Source organism: Trachinotus anak, unplaced genomic scaffold (assembly GCF_046630095.1).
Source record: "Trachinotus anak isolate AG129_WGS33_773 ecotype Australia unplaced genomic scaffold, CSIRO_AGI_Tana_v1 ptg000001l, whole genome shotgun sequence".
In the NCBI taxonomy this organism is placed as follows: Eukaryota; Metazoa; Chordata; class Actinopteri; order Carangiformes; family Carangidae; genus Trachinotus; species Trachinotus anak.
This window is the reverse complement of record NW_027273852.1, coordinates 5,761,648-5,775,925: the sequence shown is the minus strand read 5'-3', so window position 1 is coordinate 5,775,925 and position 14,278 is coordinate 5,761,648. Positions and strand designations below refer to the sequence as shown.

At 38.7% G+C, this 14,278-nt stretch overlaps 1 protein-coding gene across 1 annotated transcript in view; it reads right to left on the bottom strand.

Annotated features, from left to right (window-relative positions):
- Nucleotides 1–4,283: 4,283 nt before the first annotated feature.
- cps1 (carbamoyl-phosphate synthase 1, mitochondrial) overlaps nt 4,284–14,278 on the bottom strand; it is a 49,484-nt gene continuing 39,489 nt past the window's right edge. The window contains exons 33-38 of the mRNA XM_071458872.1: nt 11,734–11,808; nt 11,503–11,601; nt 8,308–8,367; nt 7,983–8,095; nt 6,023–6,152; nt 4,284–5,899 (exon numbers count right to left, since the gene is read on the bottom strand). Coding sequence (XP_071314973.1) covers nt 5,786–5,899; nt 6,023–6,152; nt 7,983–8,095; nt 8,308–8,367; nt 11,503–11,601; nt 11,734–11,808 — 591 coding nt within the window. The 3' untranslated portion in view covers nt 4,284–5,785. The remainder of the gene's footprint in view (nt 5,900–6,022; nt 6,153–7,982; nt 8,096–8,307; nt 8,368–11,502; nt 11,602–11,733; nt 11,809–14,278) is intronic.

The window sequence follows — 14,278 nt, the reverse complement described above, 5'->3', positions numbered from 1 at the left end:
GGCCTTTAACATCCCCGTGTACACACTAGCATGCATAGCAATTGGCCTTAAACTACTATGTGACTCATCCCACAGGGATGCACAGTCTTCTAAGCCCTGCCTGCTCCTTACCCCCATAAATAATTCATTTAGCACAGCATGAAAAACGCATGTCAATTAGCCAGGTTTATTTTTTCCTCCAATGAAAAACAGTGGGTCTCTCTTTTCATGCCAGCTTGAGAAATGCATTGAAACAGTGCATTATTTAGCATTTCTGGATGCGTCATTCTTCAGTGTTAAGAAAAAAAAAAAAGAAAAAAAAAAGTAGGAACAAAGTCTGACAGCGTCAGTTATTCTGTTTGATTTGAGCAGGCAGATCTTTTTTTTTATTAGTCAGGAAAGGTTCAAAGTTCACCTGCTGTGTTACTGCTGTGATCGACCTTAGTTTCTATTTCTCCTTTACAAGCATTCATGTTCTATGTATCAACTTTGGCTGTTGAATGTAGTGTAATTACCAAAGCTCTTTGAGCTACTGGCGTGCTCTTCTCCTGTCTGTCTGAGCATGGAATGACACAATGAACAATACCCGTTGGCTACGGATTAATTTCAATCTACATAGAAATTTTAGAAATGACTCAAGATAGAAGTCCAAACTTGACATAAAAACCTCTAATATGAAGTAAGTAGTCACAGACACATTCAAGCAGACACACCTGATATAGTGTAGATTTAGCTGTAGGTGTAGGCCCAATATTATATTGTAATTCCTCTTAATCATCAGTAAAATACAGTATAATCTAATCTGTAATTAAATCAGTGATTAATATCAGATGCAATGGACTAAGGGGAACAGTCCTACCCCTCCCTTCTAGTTTCCATAGCGAGTATGCTTTTTGTGAATAGACAGTCCAATTGCAGCCTTTTTGAAAACAGTGTTTATGTATTTCAAACAAGACCTTAACAGTTCATTCTTGACCATAGAGACAGATGACTAAACAGTCTAGCCTCAAGGTAAACCTACTATTGAAATTTCAAACAGAAGTTACTTAAAGTTTAATTTATTATTAAATTGTCAGCTATCAACTTTTATCTGATACCCAGCCAGTCTCTCTAGGAGTCCTGGACCAGGACTCAAAGAAAACTGTTACTGAACATTTTAGTTATTTTGGGATCTGGAGTGGTGAGGTGAGGAATAGTTACTGTTAGCATGGCTTGACAGAAGTGTCTCCTCACTCACTCACTCACTCACTCACTCACTCACTCACTCACTCACTTATGTCGAAACATTAGTTATTGCACCTTATTCAGAATTCCTATCAGTACGCTGAATGTGCTATCTATAAATATAACACCACTTTTTAATGGCCATTTTTGAGAGTTTCTCTAATTGTAAGTATCCCAGTGATGTACTGCAAGTAAAATGTGAGTTTAGTGATAATGTGATATTGTGTGAGATTAGATGTGCTAGGTATGAATTTTCTCAAAACAGATGAAGTTGTAAACTCTTTAAAGTTCTATTTCTATTTAAAATAGTAAAATATTGGAGAATAAGATATTTGCCAAGATATTGCTAAGACATTAACATACTATCTTAATCACTTAATTTTCCAGACATCTAGACAATCCTGGCCTGAACACTGGCATCACATCAGCGGTAGCGTACTTGAATTACAAACCGATAAACCCCCATTGCTTTCACCCAGAGATTTGCAGACTGTGAGGCCCAGTGGTGTGTGGGGGGAGAGACATGAGTTAGCTACTGCATCAGGTGAAAGGGATGGCTGTTCATTAAACAATGAGAACACCTGATTGCTGCAGTTTGGATCTAATATTGTGCTTTTCCTCAAAGTCAGTCCACTTAGTCAGAGCTGAACAACCTGCAGAATACATCTATTTTTAGATTCAGTGTGACTTAGACTGTCCAAGGATGTCCTAATTAACTGAACATCCATACACCTTCTTAATAACCTTTATAACTTCAGAACTTGCCTGAGATTTTTTTTGTCTGTACATACATGCAAACAGGAGCTGTGTTTAGCTAATTTGATGCTTTTTATGATTCCTATTTGCCAAAATGAAAACAAATACAGGCTATAAACAGAGCTCGAAAACGGCTGTTCTAGCCTAATTGGAGTTTAAAGCAGCCATTTCAAATCTAACCAGGAACTCCATTTCCTATTTTCTTCCTGATCCTCTCCTTGTTCTTCATATCTAGAGCCATACAGTTTTAATCAAATTCAAGTCTTTCTCTAGACCTAAAATGTTTTAAATTTAACCTTACCAAAAATAGAGATGTTTTGTTGGTTTGTCAGTTTGCTCACCAAGGAAGGCTTGCTCTCATAAAGGAACTAAGACCTTGGTGTTCTCCTGGAGGGTTCAAGGCAGCAGACCCAAAACAGATGATCCGTTTTTTCATAATAACAGGGTAAGTTTAAATTTAACAACACTACACTTTAATCAAAGTGGGATTTACAGACATACAGCTCAAGACATAGGGGACTACCCTAGAGTTATTGTCAGCAATGAACTTCAGGAGCAGCCGTGTTGCTTGGTTACTGTGCCTGCAGTGAATCGTGACTCTGATGGCCCTGGGCTGCTGAGGTAGAATTTGCCCAACTGAACAGGATTTGAGACTTTGCTTATACAGAATTTGATATTCTGTGTGTGTGTGTGTGTGTGTGTGTGAGCACCAGGTGAAAGAAAGCAAAAACACAGAACTTTTCCTTGGAATCATAAATATATTCAGATCCCTCGCTCTCACTCACTCTTTCTCTTCCTTTCACGTTTTCCTCTCACATCCTTGGCCAATATCAAAGCCAAGGAAACTGCAATTATAGCATAGAAATCACACTAAACCAAAAACTGTTAAAGTCCCCACTATGGGGGGAAACTAACTGGGCTTGTGGCCCTCCTCAACTACTCGACTAGTGTGTTTGTGTGTGTGTAATTTAGTAAACTGTATAATAATGAATCACCTTGTTGTTTAGACAAGTTCACAGCATCTTCTCAGACGAACATGGCAAACCCTTTGTTTCAAACATCATCAGTCATATTGCATTTGAAGATCAGAAGCAAACTTTGACACTGGTTTCAATGACACTGTTTGGAGTCACAGGGAGACACTGCTGTAGTCAGACTCAGTGGCTGTTGCTTAATCAAAGACAAATGCTGAGGTGTCCTGAGTTACTTCTAGAAGCTGAGGCAGAGGAGCTGAAGCTGAAGTCTGGAGGAAGATTGAATAGGATTTGCAAGCAGATCGATATTAGCTTCAACTTTATAGCTTTAGCCTTGTGTTTGTTTGTGAGTATGTTTGGATCAATTTGTAGTTTATTCCCATGTTAAGCCATGTCATGTCGTAGCCCTGTTCAGGACAGTCTCATCCATCTGTGTGGGACAGGCCTGGATGGTCACACAGGAAATCTCACAGAAGCGGCTGTACGCTACTAAAAAATAAATCTCACCTTCATATGAAATGTGATGGTATGTCTTTGAATGTGGAATAGGTATGGAAAAGGCACCTGTGGTCGTCAGGGAGACTAAACACCCACTTAAAGTTTGGTTTTCACCAACTGTCAGGTACAATTGGGTCCCCCCCCGCCTCTGACCTCAGGGGGAAGTAGAGCCCATTGCTGTCTGGAGCACCAGAATGAGGAGAAGACGATAAGTGACAAAGAGGTGAGATTTACACCTTTTTTAAAGTATGTTCAGCGTTTTTTGGACTTGAAAACAAATTGGGTGGTTTGGCAAATGTGCATGTGGTTAACTGCCCAACCACTGCTGCAGGTGTGACTTCATTAATTGGAGTATCGAAACATGAAATATGCTTGATGATTTCATCCCAGAGAGAAGAGTACCACAGACCGTTTGTTATTAAGTGCATACTTTGCCCCTTGGAGTCATCATTTTTTGCATTTTTGTGTAAGTACAGACCAAGGTACCAATACAAGAAATCTAAACTGAACCATGGCAGCAGTTAAGGTTACTCATCACTCTAAATTTCATGCACTTTTGTTGGGATTTGTAAATGCATACTGATGGCATTATAAGACTTTAGTGATAGAAACCTTTTGACAAGTCTTTTTAAACTACAGTAAACACAACGTCCTGCTTCAAGGCCAGGAAGCTATATTTTGTATTAACCTCTTGTTCTTTGATTTGGTGTTTACAGTTCATCTTCTTAGGTTCCAATGTCATTTTATTGTGTGTGAACGGGGTGTTTACAGCAGAGGCTGTGGTGTGGAACGGAAGGCACTTTGATTTTAATGCATGTCCAGTGCCAACACAACACACACAGGCAAAGCAGATACCACTGAGAGAAGACTTTATTGTATTTCAGTGGATTCGTACATAACAAACATGTACAAAACAACTCAATTTAACAGTGAGCGATTATTTCTGTTTACAACTAGATGTACTTGTAGTGTTATCTTTTAAAAGAAGAGCAGGTTCAAATGCAAACTGTTTGAAAATGACACTATATACACACATAAATATATGTATATATAAAATATAAACAGATCAGTTGTCATCAATTGCAAACTTTAAAAATAGGGTATTAGGCTGGAAGTCTTAAAAAATAAAAGTTTCTTCTCATCATAAAATGCATAAGGATTACCTTAATTACAGCTACCTTATCGACATCTTTAAAAGTCATTCATATAGTACATGTTTGGCGTCAACACCATTTTAAGTATAAAACAAAAATGTATGAATGAGCTCAAATGAGTAAAAAAAAGGCATTTACCACTGGAATTAAAATGAACTCAGGGAGTGCTGAGAAGTTGAAAATGGCCATTGCATCAAATTCAGAAAGGTCCAAAAATCAAATGTAAAACAAAGAATATAAACCACTGATCATGAATGAAAGCAAAAAAAAAAAAAAAGGAAAACCTCACAAACACTGCAACACTATCCTTAGGGATTCACATCAAAAAAGGCAGCATAATTGCCTTGTCTGAAACCACTTTATGATAAGTCACCTTTTATGGGGGGTTTATATCCTGTGACTAAAGATTTTTTATTAGCTAATTATTCATTCACTAAATGCTTTATAGTTCACTTATAAGCCATTAATAAGAACAACTTTTGGACTGCCAGGTTGTAAAAATCTCTTTGGCTTGGTGTTTATCCCCCTCCAGCATGATACATGTTTGACAATGACCTTTTAGGAAAGATCTGCAGACCATCTGGTCCACAATTCATTTTTAACAACTTATTAACGTTTACAGCTGCAAACTTTAATTACTGTAAGAACTCTTTCTTTCTTATTAACATTTATAAGCAATTGTCCTGGAAGAACAACCACACCAAACAGAGATTTTTCATTACCTGGCAACACAAAAGTTGCATGTTAATATTTTAGAACCAAGCTAATAACTGACCAACAGTTGGTTACAACTTATAAACCTTTAAAAGGTATTATTATACCTTGTGATTTAATCTTGCACTTTAATTAGACATTACCTGTTTTATAATCTCTGTTTTATACTGTTTTCTTGTTATGCTTCTTACTTCTATTTTTTATGCCTTTCATTTCTGTTAAGCACACTGAATGACCTCTGTGCTATCCAAATAAATTTGCCTTACCTTGCCTTGCCTAGATACTGGTATGAAACGCTGTTAATTATATTTCGTGACAGATGAAAGTCTTGCCACCAAAATAACTAAAACACCTTCTTGACAGCATTGGATGGGAAAAAGGGTACGAAGGATTTTTAACAAACTATATTACAAAAATGTGCTGCCACTTAATACTGCTGTTTTACAAAGGGAACCAAAGGGGAACGAGGGACAGGGGAAGGGAGCTCTAGCTCTGCTGGCTGGCCCCTCTTTGTTGGCTCTCTTTCTGCCGGTAATGGAATAGGCTCGTAGTGTCAAGTTCACCTGCGTAGTGAATAGCTTCAGCAAACAGCTTCACCACCTAATCCACAGAAAAAAAAAAACATTAAGCTGAAGTTTATCAGGCGGAAGAGACCGTATGTAAACATAAACTGAGCATGTACACCATTATTCCCTGGTCACTGGTGATGTGACGTTTACAGACCTGGTAATTGGTGATGAGGGGAACACCATGGTCAACAGCCATTCTGCGGATGAGGAAGTTGTCGTTTAGGTGGCGGGTGTTGTTATTGGGCAAGTTGACCACCAGGTCAATATGACCCTCGCTGATCAATCTATAAAAATGAGCAAAAAAAAAAAAAAAACACTGATCTTGAACAAAGCGGTAAATTTAATCCACCTAAAACCATCAAATGCATGGTATTTTGAAGACATCTAAAATCAACCAGTGAATGATGAAGAAAAAGATCAGAATATATTGCAGGCCAACATGACCCATACTGTTCTGTTTTTGCCAGAAGTAGAAGCCGGCAGTCCTTTGCTATTGTGCTTGCTGTATGACCAAACAGTATAAAAGAGATCTGCTGCTGTGAGTTTGTTATAGAGTTTTTCTGCCTCCTATAGGTCAATTATAAACATGTTGGCCTGATCTTCTCTGTACACATAACCACAATATGTGGAAAATGCAAATTCTTTTCTAGGTTATTTGTGCAGTCAGTTTCACTTATAACTGTCATTTTTGTTCAAAGAAATGCTATTCCTGGAAGAATTATAGTTTCCTTGCTTGCAATATTTTTTTTCTGTCACAGGGAACATAGCTAACATAGCCAGTAATGTAATTGTGTTATTGTTTACCTCTTGCATGTAATACTTATCGCATCCCTCTCTCACTTACTCATTAACATAATGCATCCCTTAGCCTCTTACCCAAACCTTTACCATCACAACTAAATGCCTAACCCCAACCCTTAATTGTAACCTGAACCCTAAAACCTAGTCTAACTTCAAACAGCCCTTTGATTTATAGACTGATCAATTCTCACAACTTCAAACTGGTCCTCACAAAAAAGAAGTACACACACACACACGCGCGCACACACACAGTAAAGCCCTGACTTCTATTTTGCCTTTTTCATTTGAAGGCCTCTGACAAACAGCATTGAATTAGTGGCAAATTCTAATGGAAAATATGGAGGACAGACAACAGTGACAACAAATGTCATGTACTTCTTTATAAAGGTTGTGTCTCTATGCCACCTTGTACAGCTGATGCCACACAGCCTGTGTGTGTGTGTGTGTGTGTGTGTGTGTGTGTGTGTGTGTGTGTGTGTGTGTGTGTGTGTGTGTGTGTGTGTGTGTGTGTGTGTGTGTGTGTGTGTGTGTGTGTTTGTCTTGGTCTGGGCCTATTAAATTGCCTTTAAATCCTCTTCTTCACCAGCTCATTTCCAAGTATGTGGTCCAGATGGCTTCACTGTAGCATGATCTTCACTTGTTTGTGGAGTAATTACCTGAAAATTGCAGTTGACATTAACCTGCTACAATTATTCTGTGCTGCCTTTGAAAAATGTTGTACATCTGACAACTGATTAGGTTCTAAAGCCAAAGTTACCAGTGGCAAATGACCTATGTTTAATTTCAACAATAAGTGGAAGAAATCTAGACAACTTCAATTTAAGTGTAATTAAGTGTCCTTTTTCTTTTTTTTTTGCTAAAAAAAAGTATTTCTTTATTGTTGGCCACGGACGAATTAAGACCAAGAAACTTCAGCTATATTTTTTTGATATCCCCAAAACTGACTTGGCATAGCTCTGACATAAGACTTTCCTCATCCTCCCTATTCAAGCCCTAGTCTGGTTAATGTAATGACTGTGGACTTCAGAGTCTGCTACATCTGCTTTGATCTTGTCCGCATATTACGGTGATAATGAAGGGGCTATGCCCTTAGATCTTAAGGCAGTATCTTATGCTGATTAGATATCCCAATTTTGGATCCAATGAATCACAGTTTATGTATTACTTAAGCACTGCCTCAGGAAAACCATAAGCAAGTCTTAGCCTCAAAGTTTTGACTCAGAGTAGCTTAGCTGTCTTTGTTTTCCATGTTCCCATGAATCTGTCAAAAGAATTAAAATATTAATTTAGTATTAAAAGCAACATTCCCCAACCTCTTAATGCTAGGCAAGCTGCTGTTTTCTCCCTTGTCAGTGGGCCAGGCAACTGGAGTGGCAGGCACATCATTGGCGCACAGCCAGGCAGAAGTGGCTTCAGTAGCATAGAGCTGAAAGACAGAAACAGGGCAACATATACAGAATTTCATCAACAATATTGAGGGGACTGGGGTTAGTCTTTTCCATTTCTTAAAAAAGGCAGAAACATTAGAACCAAGAAGCTCCATCAACCAGGGTTGAAATCACACAGGAAAATATGTCTGATTTTTTAATGAGATGTCTGGTCTGTTGTGTTTGAAACATGCAAGCTTTCAGCACTCACCTTGAAACCCTCCTCTTTAAGTTGGTGTGCTGTGGCCAGGAAATTGGGTCGGAACGAATGCTGGAAGTGAAATAGACACATTTTTTCCAAACAAAATGATACAACAACATATAAATACCAACAGAAGCAGTGTTTTGATATAAGTTTCTGTTCAAACATAAGGTGTAACAGAAATTGTATGAGACCAAGTCCATCATGTTTGTTTTAAATCTGCCCTGACCTCTTGCAAACTATTAGTCTGCTTCAGAATAATGGCAATTAAGACTACAGATGTGGAGCTATTTTACGCTGTGTTAGGCAATTATTACGGAACAGAACTAAAAAATATCTCAAAATATAATGCCATTCCTGCAACACAGATTATTATTATTATTTATTTTTTATTTTTTTGCATTATAGTTAACCAAATATTGTAGCATATTATACCTATTGTATTGGTACTAGTATTGATATCAGAACAACTTTAATTATTATACACAACATAATGTGTGGGGATAAAGGGATCTGAATGATTTCAGAAGATACTATAGCTGACATGGCTCAGGAGTAGGCTATACATCACTGGGTTGGATTTTTTGTCACCACAACACAGCAAGAAAGAAAAGGAAGAATAAAAAGTTGTTTTGTAATGCATTTATGTTGTTAGACATCAGCTTGAAAAAACCTACTTAACAGATTCCACCAAGCATTAAGCATGAAAGTGCTGAAAACTCTTCTGTTTTTGCTGCAGATTTTCAACTGATTATGCTCAAACTGGGTCCCCTTCAGCTCAGTTTGATATTTTTTTGTATATTTTGGTACAAAAAAGGTGGGGCTAATTAAAAGGACAGAGGCAAACTGTGAGAATTAGAGAGTGCGTGACAAAACGAGAGAGAGGGAGATAGTGAGACTTAAACAGCAACAGGTGGAGAGACAGTGACGACTGCAGAGACCGTGGTTGTGTCCTAACATACTCAGGCCAACAAATATACACTATGAACTCTTCGTTAATATATATATAGTTTTCATCATAATGTACGAAAATGAGGGTAACACACCAAGGAGTGAATGATGAGCATCAAAGCACCAGCATACACAGCGGCAGCACCCTGACACTTGTCCTTATGGGATGACGTGCAGCAGTTCTTTAGGATACACTGTTCTGTTTTCCAACTGATGCGTGGCAACTTTTCAGACTAGAATCACCTCCTTGCTATTGCATGTCTTCCGCAACCAGCCAAGTTGTAGGAAATCTGGTCACAATTACAGCAGTGAATAATAGCCAGAAGTGTTTTTGTAGGACATTATGATGTCATCAGTTCATCTTTGAGTCCAAGTGAATGTTTGTGCAAAATTTGAAGGGATTCCCCTGAGAAGTCCCAGAGATATTGCGTTAACAAGACCAAAACTGTTTTGTGAGGTCACAGTGACTTTGATCCCCAAAATCTAATTAATTCTAATTCATTCTTCATCCTCGAGTCTAAGTTAGAGATATACTGCGTTCACAAGAATGAGATGGACAGACAACTCAAAAACACAATGACTGTCTCTAGAGCAGAGGCAAAGAAAGCTGCAGTTTTATCACACTCTGTACTCAGCTACTAAAAAAATTAGCTAAATTTTTTGTTAGCTTTCTAGGCAGTGGAATATTATAGTAAACTAACGTACTGCTTACTTTAGAGCAGACAAAGTATCCCCAAGATTTGTGTTCTTATGTTTTTGCTTTTGGAAAAGCAAAAGGAAACAAAGAATTACAGTTTTCCAAACTTTGGATTACGGAAGTACTGCACTATTGGGCCCTGCATACCCTTTGAAATGTTGAAGACTCCAAAGCTTGATAGACAGGCCTAGTGATGGTTGCTTAGCTGTGACTGTGCAATCAAGCAAACAGTTGGCTGAGGGATATAGGAAATGTAGAGCACAGAAAGATGGCAACAATTACAGAATATAGAACATTGACAGACACAGTGTTAAATGTGTTAGGATGTGCAGTATGATACATTTCTAATATAAGACATTAGCACCAAACAAAATACAGAAACTGAAATAACTGCATTTCTATGCATTTGCTTCTTGAAAATATGTAGTTTAAGGGTTGGCAACACATTAATCAAATTTTCCAGCAGAATATTCATAACACACCTACATGGGGAGCACTCCACCAACAACAACAGTTTAGTACAAGGGAGTTCCCATGCTAATATGACATTTCAATACTGCCTGTGTGAAACTGAAATTTACTGTCATCAAGCTGGAGGCCACAGTCTTTTTTTCCCACTAAACTGCCTCACAAGATTGCACAGTCCAATAAAAACAATTTTAATCCCTCTACCACAATATTTGTTAAAACTGTAGGTTGAGGTAAATCTCAGCGTTTCTCTGTTTTCTGAATATGTTGACCTAAACTGTTGCTGCTCATCAGCCATGTTACAGTGCGTATGTGACCCCAGGCGCTTGCCTTGAAGTGGACCTGTTCCCCAAGAGCACCAATTACACAGCTAGTGTTGTGAGTGCTTTGTTCAAGCTGCATTAGTCGAACTCGCAGTTTGGCAACCCAGGGTGGCAGCAAGACTTAATTACTAAAACTCATATAATGTGGTGTCATTTAAAAGTTCAGAGCCCAGGCTTACAATTTGTTCTTTTCCGTGGATGTGGATTGGGAAGGGTGGAGAGATGGTTTTGCAGCACAATTATCCAGAAATGGTGTTTCAAGACTTCTTTTGACAGAGCATTTGGATGATGAGCAAAACATTTTTACACTTGACTAGCTTTGTCATTTTTTTTTTTTTCTTTTTGAGAGGTTCATTTTCACCTGGGGAGACTTTATAATGAGGATCTTTTTTTTTTTTGGGTGGTTACTGATTGAGTTTTGTGTCTGTATAGTTCCTCTTATTATCACCATTAGATCCATTCATCTGAGGAGCATCATCTGTGCTGCAAACTGTATTTGAACCTCTGTAGGTCATTTACTCAGTGTCACTTAGAAGCTGATCATAGTTTTAAGTCACATGAGAGTTAGCAGTCACAAGAATCAAGGTGTGATTTGATGTGAAACAAAGTGAGGAGTGGCAGGCTGGCACTTTAAGAAGCTTATAGCCTAAAAGATTTAGGCCACCTGTTCAGAAGGCACCTCACATTGGGTGTCTTGTGGGTTGGAGGCGTCAAAAGGAAACACAAACAGGAGGCAAGTGGACCTCCAGATGGCTGTAGTCTTACCTGAATCCCAATAAGGATGCCCTTCTGTGGCAGCTTGAAGCCTGTGGAGAGCATAGCTTTCAGGAAGGCTGAATAAATGTTTGGTCCAAAACAAGCCACCTGCAAGAAAACACATGAACAGACCCCACATGAGTAACTGTTAACACTGACTCTTCAAATTAGTTGAGAGGGAAAAAAATGACACAAGAATTAACAGAAAAAAATTGGTTGTATTGATTTTAATTTGCCCACTTCTCCAGTGGAGGCCATCTCACAGCGAAGCACAGGGTCTGCATCCCTCAGCCGTGGCCAGGAGAACATTGGCGCCTGGTGGAGGGAGAGAAAGATTTGTTTTGACATAAGTCATAGGACATCGCCACATGTGATGCTAATGAGCTAATATTGAATTCTCTTTGTTTAACTGCAACCAGCACTTAAGTCACAATATCATTTGTTCAGCTGAGTCATAATCATGAAAACCTACTGTTATTACCAAAGCAGTGGAGCTATAGTAAAGAACATCAAAGAAAGCAGCAATCAATGGATAATCATTTGCCACATTGCTAATCATCATACGGTTGAACCAAGGTTGGCAGTTGTGTTTGTATATGAAAGAATAAATGTCAAATAATGTCTGTTTAATGATTAATAAAAGCTCATACAAAACTAACTGAATGTTATTTCTTCCAATACTAATGATTATTTCATTTTGCCTCATGCAAACATCATTTCTGCTTCAGCTATGAAACTTTAAGGACACATCAGAAAAATAATCAGAGGAGAGCGAGGGCGACACAGAGTGTTGAAAAGATTAACATTACAACTGCTGGCACAGACTGAAAGGTGAAATCTGAAAGGAAAAGAGCCTTCGTAAATTGCAGGACACCAGTCCCTTTAACAGCCTGTCTGACATGCTGTCTTCCCGCCAAGAAGGAGGGGAAAAGAAGGTAAGTGGCCTGACTGATAAAGTAAAACCAAGGTGAGCCAGGAGAGGAAAAGAAGCTAAGAGGAGAAGAGAGAAAATGAAAGACTATTGAGGGTAGGTGAGGAAGTAAGACAGTGAGGAGAGAAAAAAATAAGAGGAAAATGAACTAAATGATTTGAGTGCAGACACTGAATGAGGAGGAGGAGAGAAAGTAAAGGGATGGAATGAATGAAAGAGGGAAAATTGCATAATTACATAACAAAACAAAAGGAAAAGATAAAATGACACAAGTTAAAAGAGGAGAAAATGACAGACGGGAGAGCGCAGGAGCAAGAGCAGAACAGCATCGTCTTGTCATCGTATGAAAGGAACGTGAGGCGCCATGTGAAAAGCTGTTCTTATTTTTCCATGCAAAAGTAGACGACCCCCTTTACCTAGAAAAGAGAGAGGTGTGGGATTGTGTGACACACACACACATAGTGGCAAGAGCCACAAGGGGGGGATTCATCCTTGAAGCGGGTTATCTAATCAGCTGAATGTAATGTTAGCATGCTAATGTAAGATGGGACGAAAAGAAGGGAATGCAGACGGGAAACCAGCATCGCTTATCATGGCTTTGTTCAAAGAGTTGGGAGAAAGACAGGGAAGTATGCAGAGATAAATGGTGGAATGTAACCAAGAAGGAAAATGAAATAGAGGGAGGGGAACACATACAGAGATGAAATAACAGTGAGGGGCAACTTATGATAGTACAATAAAAAAAGACAAGAAACTACAATAATGTTATGGCAAAAAAGACAATTTGTGAAACAAAGAAAGCTTGACACAGAGACATGTTTGCAGGTGTCTGAGTAAATGTAAATCCATTACAGTTGATTTGTACATCATCCAAATGAAGAGAGGGTCCTTATCCACCATGTCAACTGTAGAGACAAATCTACTACTACAGCCTCTTCTTAGTCATTAGAGCTACAAACCAGAATTGAAAGTGGAAATATAATCTAACCACAAAAAAGAGGAAAAGAGAGGAAAGCAGTGAGAAAAATGGCATCACCAACACGCAGGGAGATTTAAATGCTAAGAAAATGAGAAACCATACGCAAGTCTTCATGAGCAGAGAATGGTGTGTCTAAGTAACAGAATGTATGTGACTGTCACAGCTACCGAGCCTCTCTAAACACAACATCCTACCAGCGCGCACACACACACAAACATTACCACCTCATCTCCCTATCCCACACCGACCGCCCACTCCTAACAGACAGTAGAACTGCGAGGCTCCGCAACATGAACAATGTTATCTTGGGGCAGCAGCTGAGCTCCGGTGGAAAAGGGAATGAATAAAGTAAGACATTTCCACATAACATTGTTGCTCACTGTGGGCCTTGTTGGAGGCGGAAGTGGCACCTGTGTAAATGTCTTTATATTCACAGCTGAATGGAAATTAACAGCTACATTTTGTACCTACAGATTAATGAATGACAATTCATTATCCATTGTCATTAATGAATGACAATTCATTAATCTGTCGGTTTTTTAATGATAGGAAAGGCTCCTTTTACTGAAAACTCCTGATGTGACCTGATGTGGTAAGGGAAGCTAAATGGTTGGTAGGGCATCACAAGGTGAGTGCTTTTTGTTTTTTTTTAAAGGGGATTGCTTTCAAATTTCTAGATGGTCAGCACCAGGTGGGTAAATAGCTAGTAGGTTGGATGTTCAGCTTGGTTACTAGGTAGTTACTAAGGTACTTCAGGTAGAATTTTTTAACATTGCTAAGGGGTTGTGAGTGGGTACTTGGTCACAACATAAGTAGCATTAGTGTATAATTTGGGAATTAAGAGAGAAAATTGTGGGATGGAGAGCACTTTTTCT